Source organism: Martes martes (genome assembly GCF_963455335.1).
Source record: "Martes martes genome assembly, chromosome: 7".
NCBI classification, from domain to species: domain Eukaryota; kingdom Metazoa; phylum Chordata; class Mammalia; order Carnivora; family Mustelidae; genus Martes; species Martes martes.
The window spans coordinates 31,652,867-31,676,633 of NC_137894.1; the positions used below are offsets into that span (position 1 = coordinate 31,652,867).

The window sequence follows — 23,767 nt, forward strand, 5'->3', positions numbered from 1 at the left end:
AATGTATCATGTAAGAACTTCAAAATGTTAGTAATAATTATTTTGGAATGGTCAAGTTGCTTGGCTTTGATGTTCTTTATAGTTCAAATTTTTAACAGTAATATATATCAGGAAAAAACTTAAAAACTTGGTGTAAAAGACATATATAGTTGACTGTAGAGTGAGAAGTGAGGGGTGCTGACCCCTGCGCAGTTGAAAGCCCAAGTATGACTTATGACTCCCCCAAAACTTAGCTGCTAGTAGCCTACTGTTGACAGGAAGCCTTATCGGTAACACGAACAGTTGATCAACAGTTGATCAATGTTACATCTATTATATACTGTATTCTTTTTTTTTTTTTAAAGATCTTATTTATTTATTTGACAGACAGATCACAAACAGGCAGAGAGAGGAGGAAACAGGCTCCTTACTGAGCAGAGAGCCTGATGGTGGGGCTCTATCCCAGGACCCTGGGATCATGACCTGAGCCGAAGGCAGAGGCTTTAACCCACTGAGCCATCCAGGCACCCCTATATACTGTATTCTTAAAATGAAGTAAACCAGAGAAAAGAGAATGTTAAGAAAATCATTAGGAAGAGCAAATACATTTACAGTGTTGTACAGTATTTATTGAAAAAAAAAATTCTGTGTACCTGCAGACCTGTAAGTTCAAACTCGTGTTGTTCTGGCGTGACACGGGCCAGGGCCAGGAGTCAGAAGGCCAGTGGGTGGCCCGGCTCTCTGACAGCTACTTATAACCTAAACTAGTAGTGGAAGTTGAATTCCATTCCCTCGCACATAAAATGAAAACAGGAACTCCTGAAAATGTGCAATAGGGTTTCCAAGTATGTGCGTGGATCCCTTTGGCAGTCTGGTGAAGCCAGCGGACCACTTTTCAAAACGTTTGCAATCACATAAAATACATTAGATTGTAAAGGAAACCAATTATCCTGAAGTAGTCTACCACAATATTAAAACACTAATTTGTGAACTAACAGTATATATGCTCATTAACATAGGCAATAAAAGGTCTAACAGCGGGCCTAATTACCACCATAATTCTGCGGCAGTGCTGAGCATGGCTGACGCTGAAGCTCTCAGAAACAACCATGATGTGGTGAAATTAGCTGATTTCTATTGATACAAAGATCTAATACGACCGTGTCTGACACCTACATTCATAATTGAAGGAAATGATAAATTCCAATTAGAGGTCAGTGAAAACCCATGGTCTCCTGAATTCTTGAGAGACCCTTTGGAGGGTCTGTGGATCCCAGGCTAAGCCATTTCCCTTAGATGCTCTATTAGGTGCTCTTCTAACTCTCAGTCTATGAGCCCATGAAAAATCAGGATCTTTCACCTAAATTCCAATATTACCTACTTGGTGAATGTTAACAGATTGGTTTTTTATAGTTATTTCTGAAAGAAAATAATCCAGGTGATTAGTCTGTATGTGTCTTTGATGAGAATCATTCTTGATGTTTAATGCAGTCAGAAAGCAAATAAAAGGGATTTTTTTTACTATTAAAGAGGGAAAATGAAAAGACATTCTCAATAAAGCACTCAAAAATAGTGAGACAAACAATGACGTGTCCCGCGTCCCCCGAGCGTGTGCCTGGGGAATAGGGCACGGCTGGGCCGCCACTGCGTCAGATGGGTGCTGACAGATCAGTCAAAGCCCTGGGTCCTCAGCAACATCCTCTCACTGACGGGCTGCTGCCTTTCTGCAACCCGGGGTTCACATTTTGCTCAGAGGGCAAGTCTTTCAACATACGTGATCTTCCCGGTTCCATTTCACCTGCAAAGAGAAGCTCCCACTCACTCCCCTGTGCACACTTAGAAGATGAGAAGGGTATGATTGTTCGCTTAAAACAGTTGGCCACGGGGCCTCTTGCCTTTATTGTTGTTCCAAATAACAGACAATCCATGCGTCTCACAATCTTCAACCAGTTCTTGCTACCAATGAGTGAAAACCCTTCCTGAAACAAAACAATTAAGCACAATTAGCTATAGAAGCAAAAAGGGACATGAAGAACAGCTCTGGAGCAGCTGCCTCCTATTAGAAAGTTGTACATTCATTCTGAAAGTAAGCACAATATGGAAATGGCTCAATTTCAACCGCTGCCAAGGATGACCCTTCCAGTAAGTCCCTGAGCCCAGTGCTCTGCCCACCTGACCCACAGTGAGAGTCTCAGCTTTCACTGCTTCACCTTTTCATATTGAAAATCAATGAAATACTAAAGCAAATGTCCAGTCATAGCTGTTGTAAAATACATTTCTGATCTGCCAAAATACGAGCTTATGTTTCTGAAAGCTAAGGGTTCCAATATACTAATTTATTAGCTTGTCTGACAGATCTCTAACCACACAGCCAGAGTTCTCTTCATGAGAATCTTATTTTCAGATTCCTAAGAATGGAAAAATTGAAGCAACTTGTTTTTGGATGCTGAATGTCTCGTTCTTCATTTCAGTCTGAAAAAAAACCAAAAAAGGCAGAGAGGGCAGCAGAGGGCACACTAGCCTCAAAAGAGAGACAGCAGTTAGAGCCTAATGGTAGAAAGATGAACTGTCTGCAGCTTATTAATAATCAAGTAAACAGAATTGGCTGTTTAACCACTGTGTGCACTCATAAGCCCCAATTATGTTATCAGAGGATTTCCTGTTTTAGGAAGCCCGTGAAGTGAGAATGTGTTCAGCACTCAGTAAAACTGATCCTGGGAACCAAACCAAACCAAAGAGATGGTAAGGCTGTACGTGAATCCTGCCTGCCCCCTGCCCATCTCCCTTGTCTCCCTTATACTGTTCACACACCGCAGCCAGGGGAGGCTGCTGAAGGGATCTGAGGAGGAATTGGAGGAATTGGAAAAAAACCCAACAATTAGAAAACAGAAGAAAATGTCGTCCCTTATAAATACAAACCCTCCTGGCCTCTCTCTTCCTAAGTCTGGATACAGAGAAACCACAACTTCCAGAGAAATTTAGAGTCTGGGAAAACTGGATGTTAATTCCTCCGCATTTTCATTTAAAAAAGAAAAAGAGTCACTTCTAAAATGTTGATTGTAGAGTTTCGTCATTAATACTAGGTTTTTTTTTTAAATGAAAAGAGAAGTTAGGCAAACCATCTGTGATCTCTTCTTAAAACTCTCAGAATTAGCAAAAAAGAAATGCATTCACTATTAGATCTCCCAAACGTGTGTAGCATAAAATGTCAGTATGCAAGGACCCTGGCACTTCACACACATTACTGGCAGAAGCACAACTGGTACAATTCTTTTTTTAAGTAGGCTCCCTGCTGGGCATGAACTCACACCCAATGCAGGGCTTGAACCCACAATCCCGAGATCAAGACCTGAGTAGAGTCAGATGCTTAACCAATTGAGCCACCCAGGTGTCCCCAAACTGGTGCAATTCCTATGGAGGGTAATTTGTCAGGATCAACATTACAAATTTAATACTCTTTAACCCGGCAACTGCCATCCTGGGAATTCATTTCACAGATCCACCTGCGCGTGTGTGAAGTGATGCAAGGACAAGGCTATGGATTTCTGCATTTTTAACAGTAAAAGACTAGAAACAAGTCAAGTATACATCAACAGTGGACTGGTTAAATAAAATATGGTACTTTTTTTTTTTTAATTTATTTATTTGTTAGAGAGAGAGTGCGAGGGAGCACAGACAGAGTGGCAGGCAGAGGCAGAGGGAGAAGCAGGCTCCCCGCCGAGCAAGGAGCCCAATGTGGGACTCGATCCCAGGACTCTGAGATCATGACCTGAGCCGAAGGGAGCTGCTTAACCAACTGAGCCACCCAGGCGTCCCACTTTTTTTTTTTTTTTTTAATATGGTACTCTTTACAGCAGTATCCAACTGTAAGAAATAATAAATGCTCTATATCAGTGCTGTTTAGTAGAAATATAATTTGAGCCACATGTAATTTTTAATTTACTAATAGCCACATTTTAAAAATAAAAGTTGGTAAAATTTAAGTATTTTGTTTAACTTCTATGTCAGAAACGTTATTTCTACATGTAACTGTTATTTCAAATTTAACACTGTAAAACATTAAGGTAGTATCAAAACAGAGAATGTAAACTAAGTCTGTGATCCCCATGGTATTGTATGCATATACTGCATCTCAATTTGGAAACTATTTTTGATGGTTAAAGTGGAATGTCATTCCACCAAAATAACATTTAATGGGAACATAAGTTACACTGCAGCCATTTTAAAATCTAACTTTAAACTAAATTTAAACTTCTGGCTTTCATCCCCCAGCCACATTTTGAGTGCCCAGTAGCCATGCATGGCCAGCCTGTTGCTACCTTCTCAGGGCAGTTCTGTATTGATCTCCATAGTATACTGTTCAGCAAAAAGCAAGCTACACAGCAATGCCTGTAATATGCCACCTTCTGTATAAGAAAGGGAGGATACATGCAATGTATATTCTTATTATTTGCTTGCATTTATATTAAAAAGAAACTGGAACATGAGACTAATAAAAATAGCTATCTGTAGGGAGTGGGAGGAACAGTGCAGATGGGGGCAGGGGTTAGAGGAAGATTTTTTGTCTTATGTTGCTTTGAGTTCTGAACCACATAAGCCTATCCCGCATATATATGGGAATCTCTGTGAAAACAAGATACCCACATTCCACCACAGCAAAAGCTCAAGGAAGAGATGGAAGTGCGACCTAAAGAGATGGTAAGTCCATGGGAACGCTGTACTATCTTTATAACCTTCCCGCAGATCAAAAACTACTCTAGAATAAACAGCTGATTAAAAAAGAAAAGAAATGAATGGCTCTTGGCCCTGGTCAGATCTCACATCTTCCTGTCTCTGGTCCAGTTAGAGCTCTCTAGGACATCTCCACTGGACAGCTCCACAGATCTCTCTCAGTGTAAGCATGCCCAGCTGCATCCAGAGAGCTGTCCTCCCTCCACAAACACTGTCACTCCTACGTGGTGCTGCCTCGGTGAATGGTGTCACACATACCTGCCTGACACCCAGCCTATCACCGGGCATCACGCTCACCTCCTCCTTTCTTCACTCCTCCCTCAACACCATGAAATCTTCTAGTCTCAGAGATACCATCCCCAAAGAGCTTCTCCACCTGACCATTCTCCCCATGTTCACGGCCATTGCTCCATCAGACCCCCGCCAGTTGTCCCCAGAATCCCTGCACTATCCTTAGAACTAGTGCCCCTTCCTCCAGGCCTAATTTCTCCATCCATCTGTGCTACCGCCAGAGCAGCCTTTATAAAACAAAAATTGGATGAAGTCACTCCCTTTCGTTGCCACCATCTCATCTCTCCCTCACCCCCTGCAAGAAACACCTGCAGGATAGAGTTCAAATTCCTTGATGCATATAAATATCTAACATTTGGCTTCTCTGCCTTTTATGCCTGATTATTTCCTTCGACTCTCATATAAACGCTGTATTAGAGCCATGTGAAACTCCCTGCAGTTCTGCAAATGTACCATGCTCCTCACACCTGCATTTTGTTGTGCAGCCCATTCCTGAAATGGCTTCCTTTTTCACTGATTTTTGAAAACCCAGGTTTATCCCAAACATCCCCCACAAGACAAAGTTGGCTGACCTCTCAGAATCTATGCTCTCACAGGATCTTGTACTTACCTCCTAACTGACTACATTTCACAGAGGGAGGAAGAACCCCTGGGCAGGCAAGGCAGGTTCTCCAATGTGTCTTATTACTCCCCCAGCAACTAGCACAATGTTTAGCAAATGCTACTGGCTCTGCCCCAGCAGCCATTCCACTTAGGACTCTGGGCAGTGGCCACCTGGAGAAAGGTGTGGTCTCCTTCTTGGCAACATCTTTTTTTTTTTTTTTTAAGATTTTATTTATTTATTTGACAGAAAGCAAGAGAGCACAAGCAGGGGGAGCAGCAGAGGGAGAAGTAGGCTCCCTGCTGAGCAGGGAGCCCAGTGAAGGAGCTCGAGGCAGGCTCCATCCCAGGCCCCTCGGATCACGACCCCAGCCAAAGGCAGATGCTTCACCAACTGAACTCCCCAGGCAAACCTGACAGCATCTTATTTGAGACATGATAGGGCTCTTCTTCATCAATTTGTCCAAACCATTTTACCTTTGAACTCTGTATATCTCTTCTCTCTGCCTAATTAACCTCTAATCACTGTTCATTTCATCCCTAATCTCATTTAGGTCAGCCTATTAGACCTCCCCACCCGCATCCTTTACAGTCGTGCATCTGCAGGGCTTGTTTGCTTTACGTCTGTTTTCCCCTCGACTAGAAGCCCCGTGCAGGCAGGGGCTCTGATCGTTTTGCTCACTACTGTACATATACCACCTATTACAGCATTTGACCCTAGCAGCTGCTTCAATAAGTTGTCAGTGAATGCAAGAATGAAGCTCTTTATTAAAATTAACAGAATATTTCAAGGCAGTACTTCTTGGGAACAATGAGGCCCATACATTTATTACCTGTCCAATGATACAGAACATCTTACTTTTATTTGACTTATTCCAATCTTGTTGAAGATTCAAAAAGAGCTTTTTCATCCTAATACTTTGGGATTTAGTAAAGAAATCTCTGTACCTAACCACTTGCCATTAATATATTCCGAGATTTTAATAATTCATCGCCCGGTCTCTGAAAATCCACCTCTTTGAATCTCCTCTAAGGCTTATCCATCTGGCAAATTCAGTTTAGCTCAGCTGATGGCTCCTCTCAGCAGCCTCCCCTGACTTTCTCAGAGAGACAAGCAGCCCTGTTCTGTCCACCTACAGCAACTGTACCAGCCGCTACTGTAGACTCACTCACCATCCCTGGGCTCCTACTACGGATGAGCACTGTGCTATGGGTTAAAAAAAGACACAGAAGCCACCCAAGGGCAGGAATAATGCATTAGAGTCACCCAAGGGCTCTCCCCCTCATGCTCAGGACACTGTTCCCTCACCTGGTCAAAGTCACTGCTGCTGCTGAGAGTCTGCCATATCTCTTCAAAGTGATGGGATGGAAAATGGCTGGGAATTAACAGTACAAGGTAGGAAGAGAAAGAGAGTGGAATACTCTGGAAAATACCAAATTTACCATCAACTAAAAGGACAGGAGCCAAAAAGTTATGTCTCAGAGAGAGGCATGTGGAAGCTAAGGGGAGTGAGGCTTTCAAGTAGTGAACAGTTGAGGGTCTTAGGTGATGCACAGGGATGGAGTGAAAATAAGACCTATAAGATGCCCAGAATTCAGCAGGTGGGAGGTGCTACACGCTATCACGTGTACAGGTGCTACACGCTATCACGTCTGTGTACACGTCTGTCATTCTAACTCAGTTTCCTCCTAGATCCCACTTCACTGCGAACTCCATGAGAGCAAGAACTGTGGTGTATCCATCTTTGTATTTTGCATGTCTGTTGAATAAAAAACGGAGTGCCACAGCAACTTCTTTCATGACACGTCTCTAAAGACAAGGGCAACAACAGCAAAAAGGAACTTTTGGGACTTCATCAAGATAAAAAGCTTTTGCACAGCAAAGAAAATAGTCAACAAAACCAAGAGGCAATCCACAGAATGGGACAAGATATAGATCCAAGATCTATAAAGAACTTATCCAACTCAACACCCAAAAACCAAATAATCCAGTCAAGAAATGGGCAGATGATATGAACAGACACTTCTCCAAAGAAGACATATGAATGGCTAACAGACACATGAAAAAATGTTCAACATCACTAGCCATTAGGGAAAACCAAATCAAAACCACACTGATATACCACTTTATACCAGTAAGAATGGCCAAAATTAACAAGACAGGAAACAATAAGTATTTGCAAGGATGGGGAGAAAGGGGACCCCTCTCACACTGTTGGTGGGAATGCAAGCTGGTACAGCCACTCTGGAAAACAGTATGGAGGTTCCTCAAGACATCAAAAACAGAGCTACCCTAGACCCAGCACTATTAAGTATTCACCGCAAAGATATAGACGTGAAAAGAAGGGGCAAAGGCACCCCAATGTTCATAGCAGCAATGTCTATAACAGCCAAACTGTGGAAGGAGCCAAGATGCCTTTCAACAGATGAATGGATAAAGATGTGGTTCATATATACACGGAATATTACTCAGCCATCAGAAAGGATGAATACCCACCATTTGCATCAACATGGATGGAACTGGAGGTGATTATGCTAAGTGAAATGAGTCAAGCAGAGAAAGACAATTATATGGTTTCACTCATATGTGGAACATAAGGAGTAGTGCAGAGGACCACAGGGGAAGGGAGGGAAAACTGCATGGAAAGAAATCAGAGAGGGAGAAAAATCATGAGACACTCTGGACTCTGGGAAACAAACTGAGGGTTACAGAAGGGAGGGGGATAAGGGAAGGGGGTAACTGGGTGATGGGTATTTAGGAGGGCACATGTTGTGGTAAGTGCTGGATGTTATAAGCAACTAATGAATTGCTGAACACTACCTCAAACTAATGATGTACTATATGCTGGCTAACTGAAATAGAGTGCCAATTTCTGACCACCCCCACCCCCGCCATGTCCTCTGATCACCCTGTGGCCCATCCCCTCCTGCTGTCCAGCTCCAGTCTCCCTGAGGTGCAGTGGCACAAATGCCACACACACACATACACACACAGCCACAAGCTTTGGTTTTCAAGTATTATAAATTACAAAGTTCCTTTCTAGATTTTAGTTATTCACATTCTCCTTGTCCTTTGTTATTATAAATAATTAAGTTACCAGAAAGAAAGCCATCAAAAGAAGGGGGAAAAGGACCTAAATGAATGGATGCAGATATTAGAGGTAGACAATTTGGTATCTAAGAGTGGTGGGGAAAAAATGTCTAATGCCCTTCTCCAAACCAAGCCATTTCCCTTGCTGTTGATTTGATCACTGAACTAGTTTCTTTAGTGCTTCAGACACCTCTCAGGTGCAAGCAGGCAAGCTAGGAGGCCATCACAGGGGTTGTTGGCATTTAGCTAGGCAAATTAGCTTTCAAACCATGCCGGATATGATAAGTGAAGAAAACACAGCATTTTGCTTTTATGGAAATAACAATTAAAAAATGCTCACACCTGCTACAAACACCCTGATTCAGAGGAAAACAGCAGAGGAGAATATGGTTACAAAAATAACTCAGTGACTTATCACTTGGGGATATCACTTGGGGACAACCTACCCAGTCCCCAAGCCCAGACCATTCAAAGGGCTTCTTGATGAACGTGAGGTATTCAGGTGCCAGTAATTTATTTAGTAACTAGATCCTATCTTAAGTTTCAGCGTTGTGTGTGTGTGTGTTTTAAAGATTTTATTTATTTATTTATTTGACAGGGAGAGAGATCACAAGTAGGCAAAGAGTCAGGCAGAGAGAGAGGGGGAGCCTGCTGAGCAGAGAGCCCAATGCGGGGCTCTATCCCAGGACCCTGGGATCATGACCTGAGCTGAAGACAGAGGCTTAACCCACTGAGCCACCCAGGCGCCCCAGCGTTGTGTTTTGTTTTTGTTTTTGTTTTTTTTAAAGATTTTATTTATTTATTTGACAGACAGAGAAATCACAAGTAGGCAGAGAGGCAGGCAAAGAGAGAGGAGGAAACAGGCTTCCCGCTGAGCAGAGAGCCCGATGTGGGGCTCGATCCCAGGACCCCGGGATCATGACTCGAGCCGAACGCAGAGGCTTTAACCCACTGAGCCACCCAGGCGCCCCAGCGTTGTGTTTTTGACTCACTTTCCCTGGAGCTCAGGGTTCATGAGGTTCAAATTACACTGAAAACAAGAAAAAAATATCCATGATAAAAGGGTTGCTACAGAATATGAAGATAACAATGTGCACAGAAAAGAAAGCAAGCAAAAGAACTGGGATTTTTAAAAATTAAATTTTTAATAATCATAATCAACTGTTATTTATTAAGCTAATAGAAGGGAACAAAAAGATAAAAAACATAGCTGGTTTGGGGTGCCTGGGTGACTCGGTTAAGCATATGACTTCAGCTCAGGTCATGATCTCAGGGTCCTGGGATTGAACCTCGAGTCAAGCCCCGGGGCAAACCACCCCCTCATTTGGGCTCCCCGCTCGGTGGATTGTCTGCTTCTCTCTCCCTCAGCCATTCCCCCTGCTTGTGCTCTTGCTCTCTCTCTTTCATATAAGTAATTAACAATCTTTTTTTTTTTTTTAAAGAGTTGGTTTGAGGATTACATTTTTTTAAAAGACTTTTTTTTTTAAAAGAGTTTATTTATTAATTTGACACAGAGAGAGAGCTCAAGTAGGCAGAGGGGCAGACAGAGGGAGAGGGAGAGGTAGGCTCCCAGCTGAGCAAGGAGCCTGATGTGGGGCTTGATAACAGGACCCTGAGATCATAACCTGAGCTGAAGGCAGATGCTTAACTGACTGAGCAACCCAGGTACCCCAAGGATTACATTTTAAAAATTATTTTTAAATTCAAATATAATTAACACAACAGTGTTACATTAGTTTCAGGTATGCAATATGATTCAACATTTCTAGACATTACTCAGTGCTCATCAAGATAAAGTGTACTCTTAATCCCCTTAACCTGTTTCACCCATCTTCCACCCACCTCGCTCTGGTGACCTTCAGTTTCTGCTCCATACTTAAGAGTATTTTCGTCTTTTCTTTGTTTTGTTTCTTAGTTTCCACATATGAGTGAACGCATATGGTATTTGTCTTTCTCTGACTTACTTATTTCACTTAGCATTATACCCTGCATGTTGCAAATGGCAAGATCACACTCATTCTTTTTTATGGCTGAATAATACTCCATTGTATATACACACCCATCTTCTTTATCCACTCATTATTCAACGGGCATTTGGGCTTTCATAATTTGAGTATTGTAAATCATGTTGCATTAAGCATAAAGTGCATTTATCTTTTCAACTTACTGTTTTCGTTTCTTTGAGTAAATACCCAGTAGAGGACTTAGGGGGTTTTATATTAATTCTATTTTTAATTTTGGTAAATTTCCACACTGTTTTCCACAATGGCTGCACTAGTTTGCATTCCCACCAACAGTGCACAAGGGCTCCTTTTTCTCCACATCCTCACCAACGCTTGTTGTTTCTTGTGTTTTTCACTTTAGCCATTCTGTCAAGTGTAAGGTGATACCTCATTGTGGTTTTCACTTGCCTTTCCCTCATGATGAATGATGTTGGGCATCTTTTCATGTGCCCTTTGGCCATCTGTATGTCTTCTTTGGAGAAATGTTTGTTCATGTCTTCTACCCATTTTTAATTGGATTATTTGGGTTTTTTGGTGTTGAGTTGTATAAGTGCCCTAAATATTTTGCATACTAACCCCTTATCGTGTTATCATTGCAAATGTCTTCTCCCATTCTGTAGGTTGTCTTTTAATTTTGTTGTTTCCTTCACTATGCAGAAGCTTTTTATTTTGATGTAGTCCCAACAGTTTAATTTTGTTCTTGTTTCTATGGCCAAAGGAGACATATGCAGAAAAACACTGTTATGGCCAATGTCCGAGAAATTACTGCCTTTGTTATCTTTTAGGATTTTTATGGTTTCAGGTCTCACATTCAGGCCTTTAATCCATTTCAAGTTTATTGCATGTATTAGTTCAGTTTCATTCTTTTGCACATAGCTCTCCAGTTTTCCTAACACCATTTGTTAGAGAGACAGTCTTTTTCCCAACGCATATTCTTGCCTTTGTCCTAGATTAACTGACCATAAAAGCATGAGTTTATTTCTGGGCTCTCTATTCTATTCCATTGATCTATATGTCTATTTCTGTGCCAGTATCACACTGTTTTGATTACTATAGCTTTTGTAGTGTATCTTGAAATCTGAAATTGTGATACCTCCAGCTTTGTTCTTTTTTAAGACTGCTTTGGCCATCTGGGGCCTTTTGTGGTTCCATACAAATTAGGATCATTTGTTCTAGTTCTGTGAAAAATGCTGTTGGTATCTTGATAGGGATTACATTAAATGTGTATATTGTTTGGGGTAGTATAGACATTCTAACAATATTTTTTTTTCTCCCAACACATGAGCATGAATTATCTTCCCATTTGTCTGTGTCATCTTCAATACCTTTCATCGATGTTCTATAGTTTTCAGAGTACAGGTCTCTCACCTCGTTGGTTAATTTTATTCCTAGGTAGTTTTTTATTTTTGGTGCGATTGTAAATGGAGTTGTTTTCTTAGTTTTTTTTCTTTCTGCTTTCTGCTGATACATTATTAGTGTACAGAAATGCAATGAATTTTTGTATATTGATTTTTGTATCCTGCAACCTTACTGAGTTCACTCATCAGTTCTAGTAGTTTTTTGGTGGAGCCCTTAGGGTTATCTATAGTGTCATGTCATCTGTAAATAGTGATAGTTTTACTTCATCCTTACCACTGTGGGTGCTTTTTATTCCTTCTTCTTGTCTGACTGTTGTGGCCAGGACTTCCAGTACTATGTTGAATAAAAATAGAGTGGACATCCCTGTCTTGTTCCTGACTTTGGAGGAACAGCTCTCAGTTTTTCACCACTGAGTATGATGTTAGCTGTGGGTTTTTCATAAATGGCCTTTACTATATGTTGAGGTATGTTCCCTCTAAAACTACTTTGTTGAGAACTTTTGTCGTAATGGATGTTGTACTTTGTCAAATGCCTTTTCCTTGTCTTTTGAAATGATCATATGGTTTTTCTCCTTTCTCTTGTTGATATTTCCCTTGCATTCTAGGAATAAATCCCACTTTCACTTTCAATCTGGAGTTATCTTTAAGGCTGAAATAAGTCTTTTTTTTTTTTAAGATTTTATTTATTTATTTGAGAGAGAGAGAGAGATAACAAGTAGGCAGAGAGGCAGGCAGAGAGAGAGGAGGAAGCGGGCTCCCTGCTGAGCAGAGAGCCCGATGTGGGACTCGATCCCAGGACCCTGAGATCATGACCTGAGCCGAAGGCAGAGGCTTAACCCACTGAGCCACCCAGGCACCCTGAAATAAGTCTTTTACAGACAGCATATAGATGGGTCATGCTTTTACATTTGTTCCATTACCCTATATCTTTTGATTGGAGCACTGAATTCATTTACATTCTAAGTAATTATTGATAGGTATATATTTATTGCCATTCTATTACTTGTTTTATAGTTGTTTTTGTAATTTTTCTCTGTTCCTTTCTTCTTTTGCTCTCTTCTCTCACAGGTCACTGCTTTTCTTTAGTGATATATTTATATTCCTTTCTCTGTATTTTTTGCCTATTACCGGTTTTTGATTTTTGGTTACCATTAGATTTAGACATAACATCTTATGCATATAGCAGTCTATATTAAATTGATAGTTACGTTTGAACCCATTCTAAAAGCACTAAATTTTCATTCCTCTCCCTCAATCCCAACATTTTAAGTATATGGTGTCACACTTTATTTCTTTTTATTTTGTGAATTCCCTAATTTTTATTGACATACTTAATTTTACTGCTTTTGTGCATCCTACTTTTCTTACTCCTGCTTATGGTCTTTCCTTTCCACTCAAAGAATCCCTTTACCATATCTTGTAAGGCTGGTTTAGTGGTGATGAAGTCCTCTAACTTTTATTTATCTGGGAAACTCCTGATATCTCCTATTCTAAATGATAGCATTGCTGGATAGAGATTCTTGGTTGCATGTTTGTTTTTGTTTTTTTCTTTCAGCACTTTGAATCGATCATGCCACTCCCTTCTGGCCTGCAAATTTGCTGCTGAAAAATCAGCTGGTAGCTTTATGGAGTTAGCCCCTGTATGTAACTATCTTCTTTTCTCTTGCTGCTTTTAAAATTCTCTATCACTGGGCGCCTGGGTGGCTCAGTGGGTTAAAGCCTCTGCCTTCAGCTCAGGTCATGATCCCACGGTCCTGGGATCAAGTCCCGCATCAAGCTCTCTGCTCAGCAGGGAGCCTGCTTCCCCCCCCACCCCGCCTGCCTCTCTGCCTACTTGTGATCTCTGTCAAATAAATAAATAAATAAATAATCTTAAAAAAAAAATAATACCTCTTTAAAAAAAGTAAATAAAATTCTCTATTACTACTTGTTGCCATTTTAATTATCGTATGTCTTAGTGCAGACCTCCCTCCATTGATTTTGTTGGGGGCTTTCTATGTCTCCTGGATCTGGAGTTCTGTTTCCTTCCCCAGATTTGAGATGTTTTCAGCTACTATTTCTTCAAATAAATTTTCTGCCCCATTTTCTCTCTCTTCTCCTTATGGGATCCCTATAATGTAAATGTTCTTAGGCTTGATGGTGTCACTGAGTTCTCTTAATCTCTCTTTTTTTAAAGATTTTATTTATTTGACAGGCAGAGATCACAAATAGGCAGAGAGAGAGGGGAAGCAGGCTCCCTGCTGAGCAGAGAGCCCAATGCGGGGCTCGATCCCAGGACCCTGAGATCATGACCTGAGCCAAAGGCAGCAGCTTAACCCACTGAGCCACCCAGGCACCCAATGTCTTATTTTTAAATTATTATTTTATTTATTATATTTTTAATATATATATAAATGTATATTATATAAAAATAACAATTTATTATATTTTCTTTCTCTTGTTCAACTTGACTGCTTTCCATTACTCTGTCCTCCATGTTCCTGACCCATTCTGTTTCCCTTATTTATTTCCACTTGTGTAGCTTTTTTATTTTATTTTATTTATTTATTTGAGAGAGAATGAGTGAGAGAGAGCATGAGAGAGGAGAAGATCAGAGGGAGAAGCAGACTCCCCAAAGAGCTGGGAGCCCGATGCGGGACTTGATCCTGGAAGTCCAGGATCATGACCTGAGCCGAAGGCAGTCGCTCAACCAACTGAGCCACCCAGGCGCCTTCCACTTGTGTAGTTTTAATTTCAGTTATTGAGTTCTTCATCTCTGACTGGTTCTTTTTTGTGTTTTCTATCTTTGTTGTGGATCTCACTGAGGTCCACCACTCTTTTCTCAAGTCCAGTGAGTATGGCCATTAAATTCTCTATCAGGCATATTACTTATCTCCATTTTGTTTTGCTCTCTTGCTGTGATTTTGTCCTATTCTTTCATTTGGGACATATTCCTCTGTCTCCTCATTTTGCATATTTCTATTTCTATGTGTTAGGAAAGTCAGCTATGTTTTCTGCTCTTGAAAGTAGTGGCCCTGGGGACCTGGCTGTCTCAGTCATGTAGTGTGCATCCCTTAATCTTGGGGTTATGAGTTTGAGCCCCATGCTGGGTGTGGATATTACTTAAAAATAAAAAAAAAAAATTTAAAGAAAAAAGTAGTGGCCTCAGGAAGCAGAGATCCTATAGTGTCCTGCAGTGCCATGTTTCTTGTTTACCAGAACCTGGCACTTCAGGGGTTTCTCCTATGTGTGCTGCATGTGCCCTACTGTAATGGCTGAGCTGCTGCTTTTGACTTCAGTCCAGTCATCTGCAATGGCCCTCTTTGCCTGTGTGGGCAGGTTTGGTCTCTGTGTTGTTAGTGGGCCTGTCTGGAGATGCCTTAGGCTTGAGTTAGGTCAGACATTTTTCAGAGCCGCGGTTACTCCAGACTGCAGGGTGCTCTCCCTATGTTGTCCCCTGAGAAGCTTTCATTGTGGGCAGAGCCTGTAGTCAGACTGCATGTCTGCCCCCAGCACATTGCTTGAGCCAGAGTTAAACAGGTGCGTGTGGTTATGTCCCTCTCTCCCCAGGGCAGGAGTCACTTTGGAGTGGTGTTAGCCCCTGTCAGGGCTGCTTGCACACTGCCCTGTTTGTGGTACCACACTGGATGGACTTTTGCCAAGCACGGGATGGAGGAGGCAGGCCTGCAAAAGAGCAAGGGGGCAGGGCATGCTTTTAGCAAACTACATGGACAACATTCATGCTGCACTGGTTCCCACATACATCCATGTATCTAGACTAAGGGACACAGGAGAGAAATAGCACCACCAGCTCTTTTGTTCTTAGAGAAGTCTCCTAAAGATCCCTGTCCCTCCAGCACAGTTCTGAGATTAGTAAATAAATCTCTCTTCCCTACACCCCAGGTGTTTTTCAAACTGCTGCTTCTATGCTGTATCTCAGCAGAGCGGTTTGTCGTGCTTTCTCTTTAATGGTGGGGATTCAGTTTCTTTCTGCCCTCGGGCTCTCCAAGAGCCAATCCCGCTGATTTTTAAAGTTCCAGGTGTTAAGCCCCACCTATAGTCAGAACTCACAAAGTTAAGCCCCTCTGGATTTCAAAGCCAAATGTTATGGGAATTCATCTTCCCAGTTAAAGTCCTTGTGCCTAGGGTGCCTGATCTGGGGTCCTCCTTTCCTCTCTCTGTGCCAGCGGCATTCCTTCCTCCTACAGACAGTCTCACAGGTCAGTTTTGTTCCCAACTGCATCTCCTCCACCCTTCCTACCCTTTTCAATGTGGCCTCTTTCTCTACATTTAGTTGTGGAGAGTCTATTCTGCCAATCTCTGGGTTGCTTTCTGGGTTATTTACAGGATATGGGTGTTACATAAGTACAGCCATGGGATGAGGTAAGCTTAGGATCCTCCTACTCTGCCCTACACATCCTACTCCTGGAAATCCCTCTATCCTCAACTGTTTGAGGAAACTCATACTGTTTTCCTAAGTGGCTGCACCGATTCATATTCCATTATGATTAGTATTTTTATCTTAGATTTTGTGGATATTTCCCCTACCTTCAGAAATACACAATATTGTGCCTGCAGAAGAAATAACTGTCTTATTTGGAAGGAACTACTCCACATTTAGCATGAAGATAAACCACATGAAGATAAACAAATAACTCAAATGAACATGCCCATTCTATAATTTACTTTAGAGTTATATTTTTCCTGATTTATAAGAGATATAAACAGTTTCCTTTCATGCTGAAACACAGGCTGTTTGGAAGGCATATGGTAAAAATTAATGAATAATGTCAATAAAATAGGGATTACTATAGTTTGAAATCCTTAATGTCTACAAATCAGATATGCTATGAGAGTCACAATTTGTTCCAAACATATTTACGAAAGAGCTATCATGTACCAGGTTATGTGCCAGGTCCTATGATTATTAGTATTAGGGACCAAAGTCAAATAATACATGGCCTTAGCCCTCAGGGACGCATAGTTGAGGGGAAATCAAACAATCATTTAGCAGTAACAACCAATGTAGTAAATTCCATGTTTCTGCACAAGCACAGAAAAGAGGCATTAGATTACAAGGCTCAGAGGACATGGCCCTTGAATCAATTTTTAAAAAACTGAACACTGCATTAAAAGTTATGATATACTATATGTTGGCTAACTAAACATAATAAAAATAAATAATTTTAAAAATAAATACTTTTATTTTTAAATAACTGATTTAAGTCTATAATGTAGATTTTCAGACATTCACAAAAGAGGAAGAAACAGTAAAATAGTATGATGAATCATATGTACCCATATTCCAGTTAAAATTTTCATACCATGGCCAATCTTACTATTTTTTGTACCCACACCCAATAACCCCCACTCCTCAGATTACTGAGACAACTCTGGACATTGTAAATATTTCAGAATGTATCTCTAAAAGCTAAGGACTCTTCTGAAAACATAACCACAAAACCATTATCATGCCTTTTAAAATGAAAATTCTTTAATATCAAATATCTTTGTCAATGTTCACATTTCTCTGTTTTTTACATTGTTTCATTTTTTTAAAGATTTTATTTTTAGGTAATCTCTATACCCAACATGGGGCTGAAACTCACAATTCCGAGATCAAGAGTTGCATGCTCTGCCAACTGAGCCAGCCAGGTGCTCCCCATTTTTTTGAACAGGGATTCCAGTAAGATTCATGTTTACTGTGGTAACTGGTATGTTTAAGTCACTTTCAAACTATTGGTTGTTCCTTTCATCTCTTCTTTTCCCTTACATTTTTTTTTGTTGAGGAAACTAGGTCATTAGTCTTCTAGGTCAGGGATCAGCATATTTTTTTCTGTGAAGGGCCACTGAGTAAATATTTTAGGTTTTGCAGATTTTATAGTCTCTGTTACAACTATTCTAGTCTGCCACTGTAGCATGAAAGCAGCCGCAGACAACACATAAAGAACATAGCTGTGTTCCAACAAAACTTCAATTGTGGACACTTAAATTTGTTTACTTATTTTTTATTTTTTAAAAAGATTTTAATTTATTTATTTGTTAGAGACAGAGAAAAAGAGCACAAACAGGGAGCAGCAGGCAGAAGCAGCAGCAGCCTCCCTGCTGAGCAAGGAGCCTGTTGGGGGACTCCTGGGATCATGACCAGAGCTGAAAGCAAAGGTTTATTAACTGACTGAGGCACACAGATGTCCCTGAAATTTGAATTTTATGTAATTTTCACATTTCATGATTTTTTCAACCATTTAAAAATGTAAAACCTGCTCATACTTCGTAAGCCATGGAAAAACAAGCAATGGGCCAAATCTGTCCCATGGGCCAGTTTGCCAATCCCTATTCTAGAGTAATCCTCACTAAATTTTGTTATCATACCCCCATGGTGTCTTTTCTTATGTACTCTCATAATTGGTAGAATGATAGATTAATATGCTTGATCAGATTCATGTTGTCACATTTTGTGAGACTACTTCCTAAATGGGAGTATGTGATTCTATATGAGTATCTTTTCCAAAGTGAAGTTAGCAGCCATTGACCATCACTGCCCAGACCCATTAATTTCATCAGTAGTTGCAAAGTGATGTGTTAGTTTTTCATTCATTCTTTATTCATTTATGAGCTGGAACCCATGGAGAAATTTGCCTCATCAACTACTTTGTTACTCTAGATTAAAAACAGAAAAGGAAGGATAAATACTTGCTTCTTTTATTTGCCAGCTTTCAAAATGAGGTGGTTCCTTCATTTAATCCAATAATAACAATGAGAGGGTTTTTTAAAGTATTATTTGAAACTTACAAATTTAAATATATTTTCTATTGAAATTAACTGTAGTTCTTGATTTCCAAACTATTTCTCTTTGGCTAGTGAGAACCTTTTCAAGTTGACTCCTGAATCCTGACATACTCTTAGTTCTCAAGGTATCATAAGCTAGGCTGCCTCCCTGTTTCCTCCTGCACAGATGATGGTATCACACAGACCTTCAGCTCTAAGTGATTTAGCCTCCCCAACTCATATCTGGAGGGTCACAGAAACATCTAGTCACCTAGATTTGTTGTAGCTATTAACCATGGGTCTTTGGCTTTGGAGTCCTATTTGATCTATTTTTATGGGGTGATTTGAGGAGATTCAAAAGCTAGGATGCCATTTCTGGCCAAGAAGGTATAAGAGGACCAAGAATTATACTCCTGTCATAAACAACTAGAAAACTGGACAAACTTATTAGCAATAGCTATTTTTAGACAATGGGAAGCAGATAGTATAAGTACTGTGATACCTGGGTAAAAGGGTAACAATGAACTGAACCCTAAATAAATGGCAGGACATACATGTACACAGATTGCATTATGATATTGTTAAGATTCAATTGTCATCAAGTTGATCTATAGATATAATGAAATCCCAATTTAAATTTTGCGGAAATTTTTAGAAACTAGCAAGCTGATTCTACAATTCATATAGAAATGCAAAGGACCTAGCTTAGCTAAAATAAGCTTGAAAACAGACAAAGTTTGAAGATTTGTATCACCAGTTTCAATAAAAGTGCCACAATAACACAATGAAGAACATACTGGGACAACAAAATTATCTATTTGGGAAGGAAAATAAACCTTGACCCTTACCCTCATTCTACACACAATAATTAATTGAAAATAAATCAGAAGGGGCACCTGGGTGGTTCAGTGGGTTAAGCCTCTGCTTTCAACTCAGGTCATGATCTCGGGGTCCTGGGATCAAGCCCCGCATCGGGCTCTCTGCTCAGCAGGGAGCCTGCTTCCTTCTCTCTCTCTGCCTACTTGTGATATCTGTCAAATAAATAAAATCTTTAAAAAAAAAGAAAACAGAAGCCTAAATATACTAGCTGAAACTATAAAACTTCCAAAATAAAACACAGTAGAGAATCTTTTGCAAACTTGGGGTAAGCAAAGATTTTTTAGAACAGACACAAAAAGTATAAATCATAGACAAATCAATAGTTCATAAATCAGACTTTTGAAAATTTTAAATCTTTAGCTCTTTGAAAGACAATGTTAAGAAGGTGAAAAAGGAAGACCCATACTGGGAGAAGATATTCACAACACACGCATCTGACAAAAGACTTAAATCCAGAATATATATACATTATATACATATTTATATATAAACATATATAGCAGCTTTCACATATAAATCAATATATGTATACATATATATATATATATATATATATCAACCTCTTACAGACAACTCAATAGGCAAAAGATTTGAACACATAGATTTGAACAGACACTTCGCAAAGGAAGATATAGTAATGACCAACAAATACATTAAAAGATACTCGACATCATTATCAGAGAAATGTAAATTAAAACCACAAGATACCAGTACATACCCATTAGGTTGGCTAAAGTTAAAAAGGCTGGCAAATACCGAGTGTTCCCAAGGATATGGAGCAACTGGAATACTCATGCTGGTCAATGTAAATAGTACAACTCCGCTGGCAACAGTTTGGCAGTGTCTTATCAAGTTATCAAGTGCTTATACCACTTAGCATACTACCTGGAGATTTCACTCTCAGGAATTTACCCAAGGGAAATGAAAATACATCTCTACAAAAACCTGTACACTAATGTTCATAACAGCTTTAATCACAATAACCTCAAATTACAAACAACTTCCACGTCCATGAACATGTAATTGGATGAGCAATTTGTGGAATTTTCATGCACTGGAATACAACTCAGAAACAAGAGAGAATGAGCTACAGGTGCAAGCAATAACATGGGTGAATCTCAAAAGCATACTGAGTGAAAAAACTAAACATGTAAGACTTCATACTGTATGATTCCAATTATATGAAAATCTGGAAAATGCAAATGTAATCTATACTAACAGAAAGCAGATAGCTGGAGCTGTCTAGGGTTAGACATGGGGGGATATTTATAGGGAAGGGGCATTATTTTGAGAGTAATAAATAGAGTTTACACATTGACTGTAGTGGGGGAAGTTACCCAAATGTCTTTTACTGTATATGAGGGGTGGGGAGACTGTGCTGCCAAAACCTTCCCAGAATCCTAGACAGACTTCTAAGGAACAAGTTTAAGTTATTGGGGAAAGAACCAGGTGGTACAACACATGTGAAGGCAGAGAAGCAAGAAATAACAGGACATGATCCAGGAAGTGCAAACTATTCCATATATGGTGGAAGAAATTTGTGCATATATGGCAGTGCAAGAGAAGAGGCTGGAGAGAGAGGTAGATTCTTTGAAAAGGTTCTCTTTTGCTAAGCTAAAAAGTCTGTATGTATCAAAACAGTCATATAATTTTTCAATGTTCTGTCAATGTGGTGAAATATGCTGATTCTTAAATATTAAGCTACCTTTGCATACTTGAAATAAATCTAATTTATTGTAACATACTGCCTTTTTTATGCATATAATTTGCTAATATTGTGTTAAGGACTTTTCTATCCATAAATATGATCATTAAGAGAGACCAGCCTGTAATTTCTTTTCTTGCAAATTATTCTGTAACTCCTTTCTTGTAAGAAGAGGTAGGGACTATAACCCTCTTTCTCTGTTGTCTGGAGAAGTTTATTCAAGATTGGTTGTTCTTCTTCCTTAAACATCTGCAAGAATTCACCAGATAAGTTCTATAACTTGAGGTTTTCTTTGTGGGAACATTTTAAATAATGGAATCCATTTCCTTAATAGACAATGCATTATGTAGATTTTCTATCCCTTCTTCTGTTAGCTTTGGTAAGTTGTATTTTTTCAAGGAATTTGTGCATTTTATCCAAACAATCAAATGGCATGAAATAAAGATATTTAAAAATATCCTCGGGGCGCCTGGGTGGCTCAGTGGGTTAAGCCTCTGCCTTTGGCTCAGGTCATGATTTCAGGGTCCTGGGATCGAGCCCCACATTGGGCTCCCTGCTCGGCGGGGAGCCTGCTTCCCGCCCCGTTCTCTGCCTGCCTCTCTGTCTACTTGTGATCTCTCTCTGTCAAATAAATAAATAAAATCTAAAAATAAAATAAAATATCCTTTTATCTCTTTAATGTCTGTAGGCTCTACAGTAATATCCCTCTTTTCATTCATAATATTATGTTTTCTCTATTTTAAAAAATCTGAATATAGTCAACATAAAATGTTACATTAATTTTAGGTGTTCAACATAGTGATTCAACATCTCTAGTTATGCTTTCCTCACTACAAGTATAGCTACTATCTGTCACCATACAACACTATTACAATATCATTCACAACATTCCTTATACTGTGACTTTTATTCCTGTGTCTTATTTATTCCATAACTAGTAGCCTGTATCTGGAACTCCCCTTCACCCATTTTACCCAACCCCCACCACCTCCCCTCTGGCAACAATCAGTTTGCATTCTTTATTTATAGGTCTAATTCTACTTTTTGTTTGTTTATTCATTTATTCTACATTTTTAAATTCCACATATAAGTGAAATCATGGTATCTGTCTTTCTCTTTCTGACTTATTTCACTTAGCATAATAAGCTCTAGGTCAATATGTGTTGTTGCAAAGGCAGCATTTCATCCTTTTTTATGGCTGAGTAATAAAAGGTGACAAACAAATGGAAAGATATCCCATGCTCATGCATTCGAAGAATAATGTTAAAATGTCCATAATATCCAAAGCAATCTACAGATTCAATGCAATCGCTATAAAAAACTAATAGCATTTTCACAAAACTATAAAAAATAATACTTATATTTGTATGAAACCACAGAAGACTGAATGGCCAAAGAAATCTTGAGAATGAAGAACACGGCTGGTGGTATCACAATCTCAGATTTCAAGATATACTACAAAGCTACAATAAATCAAAACAGTGTGGTACTGGCACAAAAACAGATATATAGATCAATGGAACAGAACAGAGAGCCCCAAAATAAACTCATGCTTATATGGTCAATGAATCTAATAAAAAGTAGGGAAGAATAAAAATGGGGAAAAGACAGTCTCTTCAATAAATGCTGTTGGGAAAACTGGACAGCCACATACAAAAGAATTCAACTAGAGGTTTTGGTCAAGGATGAGAACATGGGAAAACCCTAAACTCACCTCCTCCACAGACACACCAAATCTATACCTATTTATAGAGCAATTCCTCCTAAGGAACTGAGAGCTGACTGAACAGCTTCTGAGGTAGATCACAAGGAAAACAGCAAGAGAGATGGAGACGTGGTAACAAAGGGGAACCTACATCACCCCCACCTCCTCCATTGCTAAAAACTACCATTGGAAGGATAGTATTGAGGAGCCATAAGCGGATGTTTGCCCTGGGGCATAGAAAAAGAGCCACAGTTTAAAAGAACAAATAGATACAAAAGATCCAGCCCTAGAACTCTGCCAAACAGCAGAAGAGCTCCTGGAACACTCTCCGAGTCAGAGGGGCTGGTGAGCACCATGGTTTATGCTCCCTCCTCCACCCTGAGAGCATGGACAAGAGCAAGGTCCAGGCCTAATACCTCAGTGAGACCCAGGCTCCTAGCCCACACCAGCCCCAGCTGTTCCACAAAGGTGGCCCCAGTGTAGCACACACCAGGACACCCCTGGTCAGCACTCACTACATTTCCAGCTGATGTGCCAAGGCGACATAGGCACAAACTCCAAAACACACCAGTCCACACCATGCCAGCTCCAGACAGCTTGCTAGGGCATCCTTGGAGCACAGCACTCTGTGACCTCCTGGCTCACACCTAGTTTTACTCCATCCACCCTGGAAGGGTG

At 40.0% G+C, this 23,767-nt stretch overlaps 1 protein-coding gene across 1 annotated transcript in view; it reads right to left on the bottom strand.

Annotated features, from left to right (window-relative positions):
* Nucleotides 1-23,767, bottom strand: part of REC114 (REC114 meiotic recombination protein) — a gene marked incomplete at both ends in the record, with an annotated part of 98,965 nt that overhangs the window by 13,662 nt on the left and 61,536 nt on the right. Inside the window, one exon of the mRNA XM_080809665.1 lies at nt 1,875-1,958. Within this exon, the coding sequence (XP_080665791.1) occupies nt 1,875-1,958 (84 nt within the window). The remainder of the gene's footprint in view (nt 1-1,874; nt 1,959-23,767) is intronic.